Source organism: Crocodylus siamensis, chromosome 7 (genome assembly GCF_052110815.1).
Source record: "Crocodylus siamensis isolate JL-2025a chromosome 7, ASM5211081v1, whole genome shotgun sequence".
Lineage (NCBI taxonomy): Eukaryota > Metazoa > Chordata > Crocodylia > Crocodylidae > Crocodylus > Crocodylus siamensis.
The window spans coordinates 24082026-24102121 of NC_143401.1; the positions used below are offsets into that span (position 1 = coordinate 24082026).

Sequence of the window (20096 nt, forward strand, 5' to 3'; positions counted from 1 at the left end):
AAAGGAGCAAACAAAGATGTTAAGAGTTCTCCCAGGTAGAAAGGAAACTTCACCTTGCAGAGGAGAAACCTGAAATGTTGGGGTTTCTCCTGAGTGGAAAGGTGCATTTGTAAAAAGCTGCTCTGTGAGAAGGTAAATTAGGAGCAGATCATGGCTGAAGCTGTCTGGTTACTTGAAGGTGTCCAATGTCAGGCAGGGTGTTGAATTTGTCGTCTTCCTGCGTTAAAAAGGAGAGTGTGTCATGAACACGTGTGGAACAAAGAGAGATTAGCCTCAATGGTCTCCCTCAGTGCTGCCTGCCTAGAAAGGCCGGGTTTGAAGTTTGGGTGGAGCAGGAACCACAGGCGTGCAACTGCACCTGCCTGGGGGAGGGGGGTGCGCAACTCTACCTCAAGCCCCACTGCAACTGCCCCAGAGTCAGGTTTCTCTCGAGCAAGGGGGCTGCCACCGCCGCCCCAGACCTGCCCTGCCACCCCGCACATAACTGAGACAACGAGCGCTCTGGCCCCCGTGGCACACAAGGGGTTAAGCGCGTTGTGCGGGACGAGGCCCCGGATGGGCAACTCTACCCGCTGGGGGTGGGACGTGACGCTGCGTCTTCCGCGCTTGTCTGTTGGAAGCTCTCGCGACAGTGCCCGCTCTCGCAGGGTTTCGGGCAGCGCGCGGTTTTTGGGGGGCGGAGGCTGGGGGCGGGTTCTTGTGAGATCCAAGGGTTTCGCGGCGCGTGGTAGGAAGGCAGCGCGGGAAGCTGAGAAGCGCCGGACGGGTCCACTCCGCCCCGCTCCCCTCACGGCCTCTGCTCGGCGCGTGGGGCAATGCCGGCTCACAACAGCCCGAGCAGTGGCGGTGAGCGCTGCCCGGCCACGCGGGGCGAATTGTCTCAGGGGGGGCGAGCGAGGTGGGGGGGAGGATGTCGCCGGGACTGGGCGGGGGCGGCTTGTCGCCGGGGAGGCGGGGGAGCTGGGGGGAGGATGTCGCTGGGAGGGGGGCGGCCACAGCTCAGCTCCGTGCGTTCCTCGGCAGAGCTGCTACCAGCGGAGATGGGCGCGCAGGCGGCGGCGGCGGTGATCACGCCGGCCATGCTGCAGGAGGAGGAGCAGCTGGCGGTCGCGGGCGCGGAGGAGGAGCGGCAGATGCTGGCGAAGGTGAGCGGGGGGCGGCACCGCTGGGACCCGCGAGCCACGACTCCAGCTAGTTAAGAGCTGGCATCAGTTCAGAGGAATCCTTAGTATAAGAGCTACCCTTGAGTGGGTCATGGCCAGGTCCATCTTGCTCAGTGTCCTTTGTCGCAGGTGGCCAGCCCCATTGGATGGGCAACCAGCTGCCTACCCGGTACCCGCAATCCTTCTGAGTCCTGGTCCTCAACATGGTGCTGGCAGGGAATGAAGCCAGGACACTGGAAGTCCTCAGGAGGGTCCATCCGAACCACTCCTTGGACATTTGGTGCCTGCCAGCCTGAGGATGCCGCCACCACCTTCCCTTTCATAGGTAGCATGGAGGAGGAGGAATTGGTGCACACGGTGTTGGACTGTGGCAGAGAGTGGATGCTGAAAGATAGTGAGCTGGGTATAACCAGGGTTGAGGCTGTACCTAGGGTAGCCATCATAATAGAGCAGAAGTCTCCAAACTTTTTTGATCGCGTACCCCATCAGTAAAAAATTTTTGAGCACGCACCCCCAATATATGTATTTTTATAGAAATAGAAGTTCTAATATTTTCTTCCTGCACCCCAGTGGATCATCTTGCACACCCCCTGGGGTGCGTGCACCCCACTTTGGAGACCATTGTTGTAGAGGACAGTCCAGTTATCTTCTGGCGATATGAAACTGGGTACTCATGCCTTTTTATGTCCTCTGTTTTTCTCTTGAAGAGAAATAAAGGGCATAAAGGCATCAGGTCTCGTATCAATAGAGGACAGAGTACAGAAAACCAGAATGTCCTATGACGGACCTCTCAGTCCCATGCTCAGTCTCTATCTATGTCCCTTTCTTCCAAGAATGTGTCCAGTCCCTTTTTGAATCAGTCACCTTCCACAGCTCCCTGAGCAGAGATCCAAGGAGCTTCTGACTGTTGTAGAATTCAACTGCTCTACAACTTGTGTGGGCGAGGTGAGGGTGAAATGACTCTATTCTAGTAATGCAATTTTTTACTTGGACTTGTCAAGCTGACAGAGCTTGACATGGTTTAGGAAGGTTAACTGCTCTGTTTAACACTGGTCTTACAGGCTGATTCAAGATCAATATTACCTTGTTTGTAAACATAAACTTCTTTAAATTGAGAGGAAATGCAGTTTTCTGTATTCATTACTTAGATTTGGAGAAAATGTTAGTATGATTTTAAATCTAATCTGTTGTTCAAGTACCAGAAAATGTTGCTCATGTAATAATGCAGGATCAATTCAAAGCTGATTTTCCAGAGCTATACACCCTTATGTTTTATTGCTTCTTGTGGCATATATTCAAGCTTTGATATTAGAAACAGTCAAGTGGAACTGGCCTCCTTTCTCATTACCTTTTGGAGCAAGGGAAAATGATGGTTTATAATAGTAGAGGGTAGGAGGTTCTGAACTTGTGTTATGTATGCTCATTTATGCATTAATTTGAAGAAAATTAACCCATTTCACTTGCTAGGTTTTTTTTCTTAACTTTTTTTTTAAACAGGAAAGCATACTTGTCCATAGAGTACATTAGTTTTGATGTTTTGAAGTTAAATCTAGTTTATCTGAACACAGGGTGTGAGTATGGATATAACTTTCAACCTTGGAAAAATACATTTATCTGTTGCTATGGTTGGTCAAAACTGAGTGGCCTTCTTAGACTTTTAAAAGAAGGGCAACTTCTGTAGTGGAGCAAATACAGTATTTCAATCTGAAGGCTAATATTGAAAAGAGAAGCTTTAAATGCTTTCCCAATTTATACCAGAAACGTAATAGACTTATTAATTTCATTTTAAATGTCTATACAGTTTCTTTGGCATTCCTTTCTCTCACAGTCATTGTTCTATCCTACATGCTTACTGGTACCTTGCAGGCAAGGGAGGGGCCTACTTGTGTCATTACATTCAGGCCATTAGCAACCTGCAAGAACCTACATGTTCATGAGGCCTTATTTCTTTAATGCTTGTCACAACTGTGCACCCCCTGCCAAGTGATTTGTACAGCAGCTTAACAGAAGCTCTGCTTGTCTATTCTGTGGTATGACAGCAAATCTGATGAAAAAAACAGCAAAATCTTTCTAGCATTAGCAAAGCGTTAGGAAAATCTTGCTTGGGGTACAGGAGCAAATAGATGAACAGAATAAAAGTCTGTTCTGGACAAACTGAGTGAATCAAAGGTTTAAAATTCTTTGTGGATCTAACCATCCTATTCCCCTTTCTTGCATTTTTCTTGATTAGTCAAGGGGAAAATCCTTCAGATTCACTAATTGTTTGGAGTGAAACTGTGTTCTAGCCCAGCGACAAGTCAGCAATAGCAGTTAGCTGAAAAAGTAGCTTAATTCTAACTGGAGTCTTGGTACTGGTGGCCTTACAAATACAAAGCCTTCAGGAGCTCAGGTACTATTTAGCAAGGAAAGAAAACTGAAACAAGGAAAGCAGAAACTAATGGAGATTGTGTGAGAATGGGGTATAGTTCCAAAAAAAAAAAAGTGCGCTCATGGCTGGTTAGACAGTTCTTCCTATAGGTTGCATAGTTAGTCTCCCATGCCTGGCGAAAATGAAATGCAGGCAATTTGGGTGGTGGGGGAAGAGGTTGCCTGCATTCCTGCCCCCTTCTGTCTCCCCTGTTATTTATTCTTTTTCTCTAGAATTAGCCCAGAGTTGTTTATAGCATACTTCGATATGAGACAGTTTTGCCCATACCCTTTTTACCACATCATAGCCTAGGGTTGAGACTCCAGAAACTGCTTTATCCATTGTTACCTCTCAACTTAAGGGGTTGTCATCATTTAAGTGCATTTTGTGTGAAATTGATCAACCAAGGGCAGCAAGAATATAACAGTAAAATAGCAAAAACAAGACTTGTACACACATGTGTAGATGAACCTTTGAAAATGGGTGAAGCAACAAAGAGATAGTTTAAAACAAACTTCCGCTCTTGAAATCAATCCTGTCTGCTAATTTGCTGCATTGGCTCATAGAACTGCTTCCATCTTTGTTTCAGAACCTCTCTCATGTATTGACTAACATTTTCTAAGTGATTAATCTAGTTCACCTCCAGTGCTCACTGTCATGTCAAGGGGACAGTCACATTAGGATTGCCACAGATTAGCAGGATCCTGGTACTGTGTCTGAAAGAAATGAGCAAGCTTCCCTTTCTCTCCTAATAATTATTGTTCTATCATTCAGTTACACTGCCCTGCCATCTAGCTCTAGCACTTTTCTATCAGCATTACCTTCCTCACTCAATGAGGCTTTTGAAGATTTTGTTCAGGTAAGGCACTTGGACCGCGAGCCTTTGCATTTCTTGCCCTGGGGAACATGCTGCTTTAGAGATGCTAAATCATCCCCTTTCAAATGTTTAATAGCTATTCTAGCAGAAAACTTCCTGCATGCCACATTGTGCTAAGCTGGGGCACCCTGGCTGAGAAACACTGCTGGTTTTTTGGGCTTAGGAAAGGAATTCACAAACTCTTATTAGTGAGCTTTTACTCACATTTTATATATCAGAGTACCAGTATCAACTTTTGTTATCAAAGGTACTAAAGATAGTACTATCAAGTGCATGTATGATAATCTTTAATTACCCTGTCCAGTAATCATTTGGCTTCATCCACACTAGGAATTAGTTTGTTTTGTTGGTGTTGAACAGGAGTTATTCTAAAAGTTGTTAAAACAGATTATCTCTTTTATCTCTAGAAACCCTCCGTGTATTAGTAGGTATCACAACATGAACACTGAAAACTGCCAGTAGATTTAGATTTTGCTGTCAAGGTTGGCAAGCACCAGATTAATTCAAGTAAACTTATGCTATAGATCTGACTTCAGAGACTAACGTTTAGGTTTAGTTCACATTCAGCAAACTCTCTCGCATGCTGTTACATTAATATAATGAATAATATCTATTATAGTATGTACCATTGCAGAACTGTCATTCACGTGGCAAAGAAATAAACACAAAAGCAGATCATTTGACTATTTGTGGGAGGAATATGTTGTGTTCATAAATCTTTTGCGTATGATTATTGGGGGAAGGTATCTCAATACGTACAGTACAAGGGTATTTTATGGGATGAATAGAATGATATTTATTAACTTCAAGAACAGTAAAAGCTGAAGAACTAAATACTTTAATTCCTTCTGTATTTATAGGCCCGAATGTCCTGGGACAGAGACTCTAGTGAAATGCGCTACAAGAGGCTTCAGCATTTGCTGGAGAAAAGCAACATCTATTCAAAATTTTTGCTAACCAAAATGGAACAACAGCAGCTGGAGGTGGGTATTTTAAAGATAAATTAAAGAATCTTGTTTGTTCTTTTTATGTAGAGCAGGCTAAGGAGTAGATGTGAGGCAGTAGAATGAGAGATTAGTGGTTTAATTTTTATCAGCACTACCGATTCTTATGAAAATTTCCCCTCAAAGGCAAATCTAGAACAAATAAGGCTGTGGTGGCTTCTGATGCTTGCTTAAACCCATGTAAAAATGGGCTTTGGGAAATGTGGTACTCCAGGGCTCTTCTTTGTGGGTTTTTTTTTTTTTTTTTCAAGTCTCTGGTGTAGGAACTAAAGGTACCCAAGGGTATCACATGTTGTCATGTGAAAATTAAATTAAATTGCCCTTCACAAAGGATAGAGTCTAATATTGGAAGAGTTATGATATGATGAAGGCAAATCAGCAGAAGCTATATGGGCTAATCAGAATTAGATGAAGAACCCAGAATGTTTCCCTGTTGAACCTCATCTGGATAGGAAGAACCTTTACCATAGCTGTAAGATAAGTGGTAGCCCACTGGCTGGCACAGCATCTGAATGGGACCTGGCGATCACTATTGACCAAAAGATGAATGTGAGCCATCAGTGTGAAGAAATCGCCAGCAGGGCAAATAGAAGTCTGGCGTGCATCACCGAGTGTGTTGCCAACAGATCCAGAGGTGCTTCTCCCTCTGCTCAACATTGGTGAGACTGCAGCTGTTACACTGTGCCCAGTTTTGGGCACTGCACATCAAGAAGGATGCAGATAAGTTCGAGAGGGTTCAGAGAAGGGTCACTTGCATGATCAGGGGCCTGGAGGATAGGCCCTATGAGGAGAGACTCCAGGAACTAAGCTTGTTCAGTCTGACTAAGAGGAGGCTGAGAGGTGACTTGATAGCCACCTACAAGTATGTCGGGGGGAGCACCAATATCTGCGGGAGCAACTCTTCAGGAAGGCAGTTCTTGGGAGGATGAGGACCAATGGTCACAAATTAACAGAAGGAAGATTTAGACTGTTCATAAGGAAGAAATTCTTCTCCGTAAGGGTAACTAGAACCTGGAACACGTTTCCAGCAGAGGTGGTACAGTTGCTATTGTTGGAGGTGTTCAAGAGGAGGCTGGATGAGCACCCTGTTGAGCTAGTTTGAGCTCATTAACCCCCTGCTATTACTCTTGTGTAAAATAAGCTTAATGACTAATATGCTTCATTATTTTATAGTAGTCTACATATCAGAAATGCTTTATCTCCCTGATGGTATTTTATGAAGCTGTCAGAAAACAGGTGCAGAACAATTCCTCTTATTTCACCGAGTGTTTTCAGCTATTTTGTTTTGGCACTATTTTGAAATGTGTGAAACTGCAGAAGTAAATCAAGTCCCAGACTGTATTGTTCATGCAGATGCATGTCATTGGAATTCTTATAATGGTTTAAGTTACTACAGGTGTTCTGTGTAGATAAGAACTTTGTGTTTTGTTTTTGCTTGTTTTTTTAGGAACAGAAAAGGAAAGAGAAATTAGAAAAAAAGCGAGAAGCATTACTAAAAACTGCAAAAGTAAGATATATTGGCTGTTTTGTACAAAGCTATTCATTAATAGTGTGTTTTGAAAGGATTGGCATAAATAACAAACTTCCCAATATCGATTGTGTACAATGTGTTTCACAGTAGGTAGAATCCTTTTCCATTAAGTGTTATAGTTAACATTCAGCTAGTAGGAGAATGTAGATTCCCTTCCCCCAGCTCCAGCTATTAGCTTCATATTCAAATATGCCCATGGTGTACCATGAAAATTAAACATTAGCACTCAGTAATGGCTGATTAGTTATCTGGCATGGATGCCTTTATAGAAACGTCTCTGAAAATTATTATAGAGTGATTTTTAACTAGAACAGTTTTCTGCACTGCTGCTGGATAGTGCTTCCTACAAAGCCTTTGGTAGGTTGTAACTTAACTCAAAACTGTTTAACTGGTAAGTTTGAGCTTGTTAAACAGGCAGTATTTTTTTTTTTTAGCAACATATTTATATATAGTGTTATTTTGAAATGTAATTTCAAATGTAGTTACAAATACTAATGTGAACAGGCTAATTTTGATTACAGTTAAATGCTCTCATTTATCCAAATAACATTAGAAAAATACATAAAGTGATTTAACCACTTTTATTTTCCAGGGTCAAAATCTAACTGATGGAAAAGACGAGAAATCAGGTAATTGTTTTTACTTTGGAGTTTTTGTCCATGTTTAATTTTCTTTAGATAAAAAATGTATACCAATAGTTTTTGAGCTTTTATGATCTCTGTAATATCATTCAATAGCCATGAAAAAGAAAAGAGGAAGAGAAGATGGAACCTATAACATTTCAGAAGTAATATCCAAAGAGGTAATAGATTGACTACTAGAGTACTTTCTTTAGCTTAATGCAAATGTAAAATTGTTTTCTGTAAATTAGTATTAGATTGTGATATAGTTCACCACAGGACAGCAGTATTTGAAAGTAATGCAGCATATTCAGAATATATTCGTGTTGAGCTGGAATGTTCGTGATATTCTGGGTGCATCTACATGTTCAATTAATCTGGCCAGATAAACTCTGACACAGCTCAAACTGCTCCTCTGTGCATGTGCGCTCAGGACAGCAGCAGTTTGAGCCAGGGCAGAGTAGCCTGATAGTACTATCTCTCATATTCAAGGATCCTGGTTTTCTATGATTAAAAATTTGCAAATTCTCTGATTTACCGCCCCCCCGCAATCCGTGATTAAAATTAAATGCCCCCCCACAACCCTGATGGTGCCCCCCAGCCCTGCAGGATACAGAGGGCATGCTTGCAGCGGTTGTGAACTGGTGGAAGACGTGGGGAAGGCTCCCTGGCTGGGAGATAGTAGGCTGTGAAGAAGTCCCCAGGCAGCCCCACAGGGTGGGAGGGGGCTGGGGCCACAGCTGAGACCTCTTCTGCACATAATTCCCTTGGCTATACAGGACATTCAAAACTGTGTGCAGCAAAACTCAACATTAAGCAAAATTAATTGCTTTCTTAAAAAATATGTAAATTAAATATAACAATATTTGACTGGATGTGGGGGGGAAGGGTGGCGGGGTGGGCTTGAGCATGGTGTTTGTAGGCAGGTAGCAGTGGCGGGGGTGGTGTGAGAGCTGCTGCCATCAACCTGAGCAACCTCTGTACCTCCATGTGTAGCATTCTGTAGGAATGCAGGAAGCTGCACGTGGAGGTCTGGAGCCTGCCCAGCCTGGCACCTCCATGTTACACTTGCAGGCAGCTGGCACTCTGGCGAGCTGCAAACCCCCAATTCCTACTGGAGTGTCCACCTGCCTGCACGTGGAGTGGTAGCAACCCGACTGAGCTTGTTGCCTCCATGCCTAACATGTAGCTGGGCAGGTATTCCAGCCAGCTGCAAACCCCGATCCCTATCGGAGTGCCTGGCTTTATACTGGCGATTTCTACCCTGTGCAAACCCTAGTCCTTGCCAGTATAAAGCTGGGCACTCTGGCACGGATCAGGGATTTTCACGAGGGGTTGGGGAGGGATCACCAGTATAAAGCTGACTACTCCAGCAGGGATCAGGGGTTTGCAGCTGGCCAGAGTGCCTGGCCGGCTACACATGAAACATGAAGGCCCAAGCCCAGTTGGGCTGCTAGTGCTCCGCATACAGGCAGCCGGGCGCTCTGGCCAGCTGCAAACCCCTGATCCCTGCCAGAGTGGTTGGCTTCATACCAGTTATTTTCCCCCCACCCCATGCAAACCCCCAGTCCTCATCAATTTGAAGCTGGGCACTCCAGCAGGGATCGGGGGTTTGCACGCGGGGGGGGAATCGTTCCCCACAGCCCTGCCCCACAGTTCCTGCAAACCCTACTTACCTCTTCACAAGCTCTAGAAGGAAATGGAGCATGACCCAACACTTGGAACTAACTAAATGCCTCAGGCCCTGCTCCTCAGGGCAGGGCTGGGGCTTTCCCTGATGCTTTTGCAAACAGCTCTTGCAGGCTGGAACTCGGACACCCCACAGAACTCTTTGCAAAAGCAGGAAAATCCACGGGTTTCTCTGCTAAAAGAAAGAATCTGCATTTTCTCTGCTAAAAACAGGAAATCTGGAATTTTCTCAGTTTTTCCATGGGAAACGGAGAACCCAGATCCCTGCTGATATTACTGTCGTTGATGGTACTATCTTATGGCAGAGTTAGTTAATTTACTGCACGCTAATACTGGTGCACATGTAGATGGTGATGCTTTACTGCAGAGCTGTAAAGCACATGAGGGATGCTCATCCCCCCCCCCCATGTTTTAAGAGAGAAAAGGCCAGAATCTGCCTCATCCATGAATAATAAATACAATATAATTCCTTAATTAACAGTAAATTGTCAAGTGCAGTTTTGGAGAAGCTGCAGGCTAGAATTTGGTGTGTGATTTCTCTTTTTATGCTATCTAGCATAACTACATATAATTTGTTAAAAATGAGCAATCCTTAAATTGGAATGAAAGATGTTCTTTTCCTTTCTATCCAGCTGCTTTTGGATAAGAATTCTCAGGATTGACTGACTGTATAGCTTTTAAACATACTTAAATTTTCTGTATCCATTCCCTTATCTACAAATGGAAATATTTACTTTTATGATGTACTGAAATTCATTTAAAGTTTTTTCAGTTTCTTGGATTAAACATGCTACAGAAGTGCATATTGCAGTATTAGTCTTCAGGGTGGCTAGCAAGGCATGCTTTACTGTCCATTTGCTTTTTATTTCTAGGAAATCTTGTCAGTGGCAAAAAAAAGCAAAGTAGAAAATCAGGTATGTCTGCACAGATCACACCTTATAAGTGCACTTTATGCCAACTTACATATGTATCTTTAATTATCTGCCAAGATGCTTTTAATTTCTCAAGATTCCTTATTGCATTTCCCTGCTTCCATCATTCAGTTCTACATATAATGTCTTTTATTTGGCTACTGAAAACGTATTTATAACAGTCATGTATTGTTATAGTGCATACAATAAGAGATTTAAGGATATAGACAACAATTGAATAACTTGGAGCTTGAATGTCTTTAAACATTACACCTCTTTATTTCAGCTGAAAAGAAAAAAGCAAAAATCTGCATCTTTTTTATAAAGGATAAATGTAATTTCAGGAATGGAAGAACAATAATGCTATGATATTTTTGTTACTTAACTTTTACCTGACTTGATTGTATTTGTTGCAGTAAGCACTTTAAGTGCAACGCAGTTATAGATTTAGGAAGCAGGTTTTTAAACCTAGTGCTCTGAGAATTGACACAACAATCAGTTGATGAATAGCAGAAAGGTTTGTTTTAATAACTACTAATAAGCTACAAAACTAAATAACAGAAAAAGACTTTCCCAATATGAAACGAGCTGTTAGTCTTTGTATTCTCTTTAGCTGCAAAGTGATCTTTACCCAATGCGGGCAGGAAGCAGTTCTTGTACAGCCTCAAAGTGTGGCTCCTTTGCTTGTTGGCTGGGTGGCAGAATGGCTTCTTGGTCTACCTTGGACTGTCCACACATTGGTGGCAGTTCTGTCTTGTTTCTATGCTGTTGAACTGTACAGCTTCGAAGCATTTTTCCTACAGTTGTTAAATTGCCTGGCTCCTGTTTTGGATCTGTCTAGGTGTGAAGACTTGTTTGCAGCCACTTCAGTTAAATGTGATGAGCCTTGAGTGGGTAAACAGGATGCTTAGAGACATTGGTTACTCTTGAGTTTCTCTTGAGATGCATATTTAGTCTTTTGTTTTCTTTAGCTGCTAGGTCAATTGAAATGCGTATGTAGTTTCCTTGCCTTCACTGGCTGTCTTAGATACACATGTGAGGAGCAGGCCAGGTCTCTGCCAATACTTTTAAACATTACTTTTAATATTTTATGGCATGGGTCTGATATTGGGTGGCATAAGCACTCCACTGTCTTGATGCCTAATGGCTTGCAGCCATTAGCAGAATTTGACATTCTTGTGGCAGTCTTGTTTATCACAATCCAGTCTTGCCCCAGCCATTGTATTGCATTTTTTTGCAAGAGACATTGTCCAAGCTTTCACAATTTTCATATGCAGCACCTGTTATGAGGAGCTTGATATAATGTTTGTAAACTTGTCCTGCTACAGATTTGCCTGATCTGTTAGATTGGGGTGGCAAACCCATGGCACACATGCCAAAAGTGGTATGGGTAGCCTCCATATGTGGCAGATTGGAGAGGGAACAGAAAGCAGAGCAGAAGGTCAGGGAGGGATCGTGGTGCAAAGCATCAGATCAGGCAAGGCAATGGGATTCGTATGACACTTGGAGGGGGTGTGCGGCTTAAATTGTGGTATGCCTACCAAAAAAGTTAGGCTCCACTTTATTAAATGTTTTTAAAATGTGGCATTTAGTCATACATTAACTGAATGTTAAACCTAGGCCTTCAAAAGTGAAATCCCAAATTTTTATCTTTGAGAAAAATGAATTAAGTTTCTGATAGTACAGATATGTAGCATACAAGTTTGCAAGGGAATCAGCTATGTAGCAATGAATATTAAATTGGCTCAGGGCTATACCCCCCCACCGCCTCCACTCAAACTAAATCTTTGCTTTTATCTTTGACTGGAGGCTTATTTGTTTACCTGCAGCACTAATATTGACTGCAGATTTGCCAGAAATCTCAGCAGCTTACAGAGGGTCTGGGATAACTAAACTGTGCTATGTCTGTACTTAAAACATTCTCTGAACTCATCCCCCTAGGATGAAACCTCTTCTCATAAACTGTGTGCGGAAGACCTACAGAAGAATGGAGACTCTAATAGTGTCATTAAAGATAGGCTATCTCAAGCTGTGCGACACAATGCCAAGCACTTCCTTGATCCAGTACGGAAATTCAGTGGGCAGCCAGTACCCTTTCAACAACCAAAGCTTTTTACTGGTGGTGTTATGCGGTGGTACCAAGTTGAAGGCATGGAATGGCTCAGGGTATGAACTGATATTTTTAAACTGGTGGCAAAGAGAGGGCAGTAAAGAATTTCTAAAAAACTGTCAGCCTCAGACATCTTTTAGTTTTGCAATGACACATGAGGAACTGTCTGGATGTGTAGTGTTTTTAAGTCTTCTAGGGTTTGGGGGTATGGGGGTTTTTTTGGTGGGTTTTTTAACAGTGCTAACATCAAATCTAGTCTTCCTGCCTCTTACTGTAGTGATAATGTGTGTTATCAACTCTTCCCCTAAATGGAAAGGTGGAGTGTTGACTGTGTAACAAAGACTTCTTTATACATTGTTCCATGAATTTTCCCCCTTCCAGTTGCTCATTTTCTTTGTCTGTGTTATGCAGAGTGACCATAATAATAATTTTAGGGAAATCTGGGACAAGGTAAAGAAATCTGAGATGGGGGGGGGGGGTAGGGGGGAGGGTACTGCATGCATCCCCTGCAGTATAACCAGCCCTTCAGTGTGCTGGCTGCGATACTAGGTGGAGCCCATGTCTGTGCAGCCAGCATGATCCAGGTTTTCACTGCCTCCCAACCCCTAGCTTCACTGGGCTGGCTTCTGCCATCTTAGAGCTGCACTGCCATCTGCTGCTTCCATCCCCTGCCAGGATCTGGTGACTGGACATCCTCCTGTCCCTGTCTCTGTCTTCCTGCCTAGGGAAAAAAAATGCTGCTGGCAGGTAGGGATCTGCAGGCTGCCTTCCAACCTGCCTACCTAGAGCAGTAGCAGACTATGCAGCCCCCTTCCAGCCACTACCACCATCTGTCTCCTTCCACTGCACATCCTGGCTTGTCAGTGGCCTCCTACCTCCAGCAAGGCAGGAGAGGCTCCCAGCAAACAACAGCAGCGGCTCCAGCAATTTAATCTCCCCAGATCAGCAGCAGAGAGTTAGGTGCACCCCACCATGCCTTTGCACCCTGCTCTTCTCATAGACATGCACAAAAGCCCCAACCCTGTGGCTTCCAGGAGTCCTGATGGCAGAGAAGGGTGGGGCAGGACAGTGCAGAGGCCCACATCTGGACTCCACCCTTTACACAAAGAGGCTGTACCTGACTGGGAATGGTGCCCCTGGGTTCTGCCAGCCCATGCTGCACAGCCACATGGCACCTCCTCCTGGTGGCTACTGCCCTGGGATTCCAGTTGCATCCTGGGCTTTGGCTGTGGCTGCAGAATGTGAGGCTGCTGGCAGGGGAAAGGTGCAGTGTGGCACCACACTGTGTCTGTGCCCAGGGGATTGGGCTTAGCCACAGGCCTCTGCACTGCTCCCCCCACAGGTGCCCCAGCCCAACTAATCCTTCCAAGGGTGGGGATCCAGGCTCAGCCCAGCTCATCCCTGACCTTCAGCTCCTGCTCAGAGGAGCCAGGCCAGGCACTTGTGGGCAGGGTGGCACAAATCTGGGACTTCTTTAATTCTCACGAACAGCCAGGACACCAGAACAGCCTCTGAAATGTGGGACTATCTCAGCCAAACCGGGGTCAGGTGGTCACCGTACTATTATGGGAGTATTTATTAATCTGTCCCCTTTCAGGTCCTTCTGAATGCAACTCCTGTGGTGGTACTCCTCTACTGTTATCTCCCCAAATACAGAAACCTTGCGACCGTTAAGGCCCAACTCAGCTTTAAACACCTGTATTTCCTCTTTCTGCGAATTTGTATTTAATGATAGTGAGTCAAAAGCCTTCTTTAAATATGTTCTATTGAAAATAGAAGTAAAGTGCTAGATGTCTTAGTAACGGAGGAAAATGGATTTTATCACATGACACCCTGTGATGCTATGAGCTGCTTTTATATGAGCCATGCAATATTAGCACTGTTAAGTGTACCAACTCCTACATGAGATTAACATGATAAACCCAGAGATTTCAATTAGGAAGCCATGGTGTCAAAAAAACACTCTGACCTGGTATGGTTGTTCTGAGTTCTTTGTAACAGAAGAATTGTTGTATTTTTCTTCAGTCAGAAAGAGAGTTGGGATTTTTCACTTTCCACGGTGTACCTTGAGTCTGAGAAGTTTGAGAAACAGTGGTCTTGACATATGGCATGAATGAGCTAGAGCGGTTATTCTCAGTCAGATGTGGGGGTACGCTGGGGCATGTGAGATCCTCAAAGAGTTTGTAGATGAGCAGATAAGGGCAGACTCAGGCTTTCCCTCGTATAGTTGTTCCTCTACTCCCACTGCCTGACCCATCTGTAAGGAGGTAAACACTGTAAGAAATGTCATTTCTTGAAATAGGATGCCACTTAGTTCTCAAGTTAAGGAGGAGTGCTTTGAGTCAAAAGGTTGAGAACCACTGAACTGGAGACATTACTCTACTTACCCTGGAATGGTCTGTTAAGGATCCCTAAATATAAGCTGATAGGCTACTATTAAGGAGATAAGGTTCGTTCTTTGTGAGTAGAAAGGCCTTCAGAGCAAAATATCTGCTCTATATACAGATGCACCAAAATAGTTCCATATCTACAAGCTGTATTAGCAGTAACAACATCCTCGTATTTATCTTGCTCATCCTTTGTTCTCTCGTGGTGATATCGCTTTCCTGTGTCCCCAGTCATAGGACTCTGTCTGTCTCAAGGATTTCTGCAGGTAGTTAACGCTGGTCAGGCACTGGAGAACACAGCTCCTCATACCCCTAATGTAGACCGTCATGTCAGCATAAACACAAACCAGTCTGCTTACTTCTTCACACTTAAAGCATGAGCCTGCCTCTTACCTGATTATCTCCTCATACTTTGTTTATCTCTTCACACTTCCTATGGCACCCTTCAAAGGATCTTGTGGCACCCCAGCGTTCCCATCACCCTGGTTGAGAATCACTGGCTTGGGTTATAATATACCAAGAAAGAGCTCATAATGTAGCCATACATTTTTTTTTGGGACAGAATCAGACTTGGCTTCCTAACACAAGGGGGAAATTGATATACAGGAAGCAGGTTCAAAGGTTATTAAAAGGAGGGTGTGAACAGTTTCAAAGGGAAATTAAAGGATTCAAGCATGGGTTATCTTTTGCTAGTTAATTTTTAACCAAAATCAACTTACTGGCTTTAGTGGGGTGAAAGCAGGCAGTTGAAGTTAGGTAAAAAGTCTTGCTTCTTTGGCAGACTCCTACTTGTGTGCTGATATTTTTTTTTTTTTTTAACCATCTGTACTCCTCTCTGCTTTTTCTGAGTGTGCTTTGAAGTAGTCATCCTGGAGCTAGTCTAAGTGCAATTTTAATTTTTTTTATTTTTTCAATATTAAAAATTTCTAAGTGGTTGGAGCATGAAACGTGTTCTGCTTGGTGAGGTCAAAAGTACCCAAAGGATGCATTTACATATGAATTAATTTGAAGTAATAAACCCTGGAGCAGTTTGAGCTGGAGTAAACTACTCTTGGGTGCATAGCTACACCGGCACATGGGACAGCAGCTATTTGAGCCAGGGTGGAGCAGCTTACACCAGGGCCACCTAGCCCTGGGTTCCAGCTGGCGGTGGCAGGCAGCAGAGCAACTGGCTGGGGCACAAGGGTGCTGAAAGTGCAGAGCTATATGGCTAGGCACCTGTCTGCTCCTGGCTGGCTGGGCTGATGAGGTGCAGTTTACACTTGCGTTTAATCACAGTTAATTACTCTACTGTAAGATAGTACTGTCCCTGCCAGCACTATTTTATTACAGAGTTAATTAGATTACTATGGCCTAATAGCATGGAATGTGTAGCTGGTGTAGTAGTCTAATTAGCTGCTTTACTGTGCAGCTAATTAAACTACTCCACAGTTAGGTGCATGCATAGATATGGCCAAAGAGAATTATACCAAAGCTTTACTTCTGAGTTTAGGAACAAGCCTGAGAAATGTCAACAAAAAACTACCAGATAAATTGGACTGGGTTTTCAGTTAAGTACAAGCAAATATCTAACTTGTCCAGGTTTTTAAACTTTCACATGGCTGAATGGACTCAAAACTGACACTGTGTGTGCACGTGATTATGCAGTTAGTACATTCCTATGTATTGTTTCTATTTAATGTAGGCAAGGAAAAGACCTTATACAATTTTGCAAGGTATGTGGATGTGGAAAAATTGCTAGCAAAAACTGAATTGTGAATTCAGTCACAAGTGTTATATATACTAATGTAAAAATGTTTCTTTCTATATATGTAGATGCTTTGGGAAAATGGCATTAATGGCATTTTGGCTGATGAAATGGGATTAGGAAAAACTATTCAGTGCATAGCAACAATAGCACTGATGGTAGAGAGAGGAGTTCCTGGACCATTCTTAGTATGTGGTCCCCTGTCTACACTTCCTAACTGGATGTCTGAATTCAAGAGGTTCGCTCCAGAGGTAAAAAATGAAGTCATTTTGTGTTTCAGAAGAGTAAATTATTTCATGTTCCTAGCCAGTCTTCTAAAAGCGTGAGGACGATTCTTAATGTGATTGTAGAAAATGTTTCAATTGTTTCATATTAATAGAAATTTAAAAGTGCTTTATTTGGTAGTTTTATGTATAACTTCACAGTATTAAGTGTCTGTGCTACCTTCTCTTAGATGTAATTGTAAAATGGATTCAATGTTCAAATCTGATTTATATTAGATTCCCACAATGCTGTACCATGGAGCCCAGCAGGAACGTCGCAAATTGGTTCACAAAATTCACAGGCAACAAGGATCACTGCAGATCCATCCTGTGGTCATTACTTCATTTGAAATAGCCATGAGAGACAGAAATGCCTTGCAGGTACTCTCATCTTTTTTTCAAACATTTGACAGGGTGGAGGGCCTCATGACTAATCATTTAAAGCCATGTGTTCTGTTCCACTGAAATCTTCACATACACTATCTACCAAGAAGTTGTCCCAAAGTAGGAATAGGTATGTTTTCACGTGTTTGTTTTTTTTTTTTCAGTGGCTTGAGGCCTAGCTTGAATAGTTAAGTAAGTTCTTAAAATAGGATGCATTATTGAGAGGGATTTTGGAGAAATGGCAGGAAAATTGACAGACAAAAAAAGAAAACAAACAAGGAATATGGTAAACCCATCTGGAAGTGCACCTCTCCCTTAGTGTTTAATCCACCAGCTTTTTTACTTAACACACCTAGCCTTTCTAAAGTAGTCACTTAATAACAGTTGTCCTTTGGACAGGTTTCATGCTATAGTCTAGATGTGTTTCTGGTGCAGGGTAGCCTTCTATAGCCAACTGGATAAAATTTAAATTTAGTATCAGTTTGTGATGGCTTATAAATAAGGCACAAAAAATGGTTAAAGAACACAGCTTTGAGGATCAGCTGCTCAGGAGTTAGAGAATTAGGATAGCTTGTGCAACCTTGATTTGGCCACTTATGTATACATAGCGATCACATATTTAGACCTTAAGTGCTAATTTTGTGCATGAAAAATATAAAATACTCCCTACTCTGTGCAGTTACTGAGCAGCCATTCAGTATTTTCCCTCTCCTCTCCCCCCACCCCCCTTTATTGGTTGATAATTGGCCTTGGGCCTTATTTAACTAGGACTTTTCAATCCCTGCTCTAAAGATGAAATAGTCTGGGAGAAAATTAACAATGTCAGTGCACTACTTTTGCTAACTTAATAAATTATATTCACAACATCTGTGTGAAATAAAAAGAGAACTATCTCCATTTTACAGATGGAGAAATAAAAAGCACAGAGACAAGCATCCACTAATTCAGGCTACATGGTTCATGGCCTGACTGTTTCAGAGTATGTAACAACATAAACCATTTCATACATTCCAAGTGTGGCTTCCATTTCAACACAGACCCCAGGACCTGAATTCAGAAAACTAACATACAACATAATTTTTTGTGCATCATTTCTTAGAGGGGGGAAAACCAATTTCCATCATCCAGCATTGTTGTATTCATCAGCAGAATAGGAACCTTCTGTCTCTTGATCTAACACAAGAAATGACAGCTGTAACACGGTGGTTTTCAAACTTTGTAAAGTCACGGAACCCTTTCATATTACTGCTTCTGCTGTCAAACCTGTTCTTGGCTCTGCTGCCTGTCTAACCTGATAGAGTTAGGTGACCCGGGGTGACAAAGGTAGCACACCACCTCCCAACCTGCTTGACCATTAACCCCAATATCTTTGTGGAACCCGTGATGACCTAGTTTGAAAACTATTGCCATAGCAGGCGTTTGTCTTCTGCAGACCAAAGTTAGAGGGGTTGAGATGCTGTGCTGCAGGGGATGACCAGGAATCCTTGGTTTTCATGCCAACCTTTGGAAGATTGCATGTTCTTGTAGATACTCTTCTGCCCTTTCCCTTCAAATCTATCACAGTCCTTTTTCTTCCTGACTGCTAGCTCTTTGTTTTATACCCATTCTCTACTTCCAGATGGTCCTATTTTGAATTCATTATACTGCCTCCAAGCTCTCTCTCCTCTCCCAGGCCAGTTCCTAGCCCTTCACCCCATCAAAGCTCTTTGTCTGCTCTCTTATCCTCCCTGGTATCTTGTGCAGACTTAGTGTCTCTTCCCCCCACCTACCAGTTTCTTGACCCAGTTTTTATCCACATATTTCTAGGCTTTCCCGTTGCTCCATTTCCCACACTGGTTGTAGGGTCTAGACCTTGTCACCTCTAAATTTGATTACCCAGCCCAAACAACATAGAGGAAGCTGAGGTAATTAGAACACAGGAGAGAGAAGCCCCATTCTTTAGTGTCAGATCTGAAATGGCACAGTGTATCTAGAAACTGCAGTGGCTGGGAAGTTCTGCCCAGCTCTCCCATGTAGGTTGCATGGCCAGTGCAGATACAGGCAGTCCTCGGACTTACAACACAATTGGTTCCTGAAAACCATGTCTTAAGTCAAAACATTGCAACTCGGAACCAATTTTCTCATAAGAAACAATGTTATAAATGGGGGGTTGGTCCCTGAACCAAGGCCTGATGCCCTTTTTTCACCAAAGATACCCCAGAATTTTGTACTTGATCAACTATAGATGAGTAATATAGTTAAATTAATGTATTTATATTGTAAATAGCAATGATATTGATTTGGAAGGACTTCTTTGAGGTGTCTTTGCTAGACTTTTGAAGAGTTGGACTCTTGAAGGGTTCTTGGCTGGAGTCATCCCAGGAGTCTTGGCTGCAAGATTTCTGGAGTCTTGTCTGCTTTCTTAAAGAAAGTGTCCAAGCAGGTTTGGACAGATGTCCTCCAGGGAGATGAGCAACACAGCAAACTTATTCGCTGGTGTGGTGTTGCATCGGATCAAGCATTGTAAGTCAAAACTGGTGTCATAAAGCTGAAATGGTGTCAATTTATAAACGTAACTTGAAACGTGCAAAACGTTGTAACTCAAAACTTTGTAGGTCGAGGACTGCCTGTAGTATCGTCGGTAAATTGAGCTAAAAATTTCTAGTGCGTAAGAGAGGAGGACATGTGCCATAAAGGCCACCCCACATCAAATTTCAGATCTCCATTTCAAAGTATGGAGGCACTGAACTTCGCATAGAAAAAGTTTCTAGACTTTGGATGTAGGCAAAACCTTTCTCTCTCCCTTCCTCTGCCCCAACTTCATTCCTGGAAATAATTTTATCACTGTGGCTCCCTATACTCGCCTTACTATGGAGGTTGCAACATTGTGGGCTGTCCAAGGATATCATTCTCCTGTTGTACTTGGCTTTGGTGAGGCCGTAGCTGGAGTACTGCGTCTGGTTTTGGGTTCCACAATTCAAAAAGGATGTGGAGAAGCTTAAGAGGATGCAGAGGAGAGTCATG

General features: G+C 43.1%; 1 protein-coding gene across 2 annotated transcripts in view; it reads left to right on the forward strand.

Annotated features, from left to right (window-relative positions):
• The first annotated feature begins 706 nt into the window (after nucleotides 1-706).
• The window catches only part of HELLS (helicase, lymphoid specific), a 50453-nt gene continuing 31063 nt past the window's right edge, over nucleotides 707-20096 (forward strand). Inside the window, exons 1-10 of one of the 2 annotated variants that reach the window (XM_090056685.1) lie at nucleotides 707-846; nucleotides 1024-1145; nucleotides 5308-5430; nucleotides 6899-6958; nucleotides 7575-7611; nucleotides 7720-7784; nucleotides 10164-10205; nucleotides 12144-12368; nucleotides 16515-16697; nucleotides 16947-17090. In XM_090056685.1, coding sequence (XP_089912811.1) covers nucleotides 816-846; nucleotides 1024-1145; nucleotides 5308-5430; nucleotides 6899-6958; nucleotides 7575-7611; nucleotides 7720-7784; nucleotides 10164-10205; nucleotides 12144-12368; nucleotides 16515-16697; nucleotides 16947-17090 — 1032 coding nt within the window. In that variant the 5' untranslated portion in view covers nucleotides 707-815. The remainder of the gene's footprint in view (nucleotides 847-1023; nucleotides 1146-5307; nucleotides 5431-6898; nucleotides 6959-7574; nucleotides 7612-7719; nucleotides 7785-10163; nucleotides 10206-12143; nucleotides 12369-16514; nucleotides 16698-16946; nucleotides 17091-20096) is intronic. The other variant, XM_090056686.1, reaches the window with a different exon arrangement.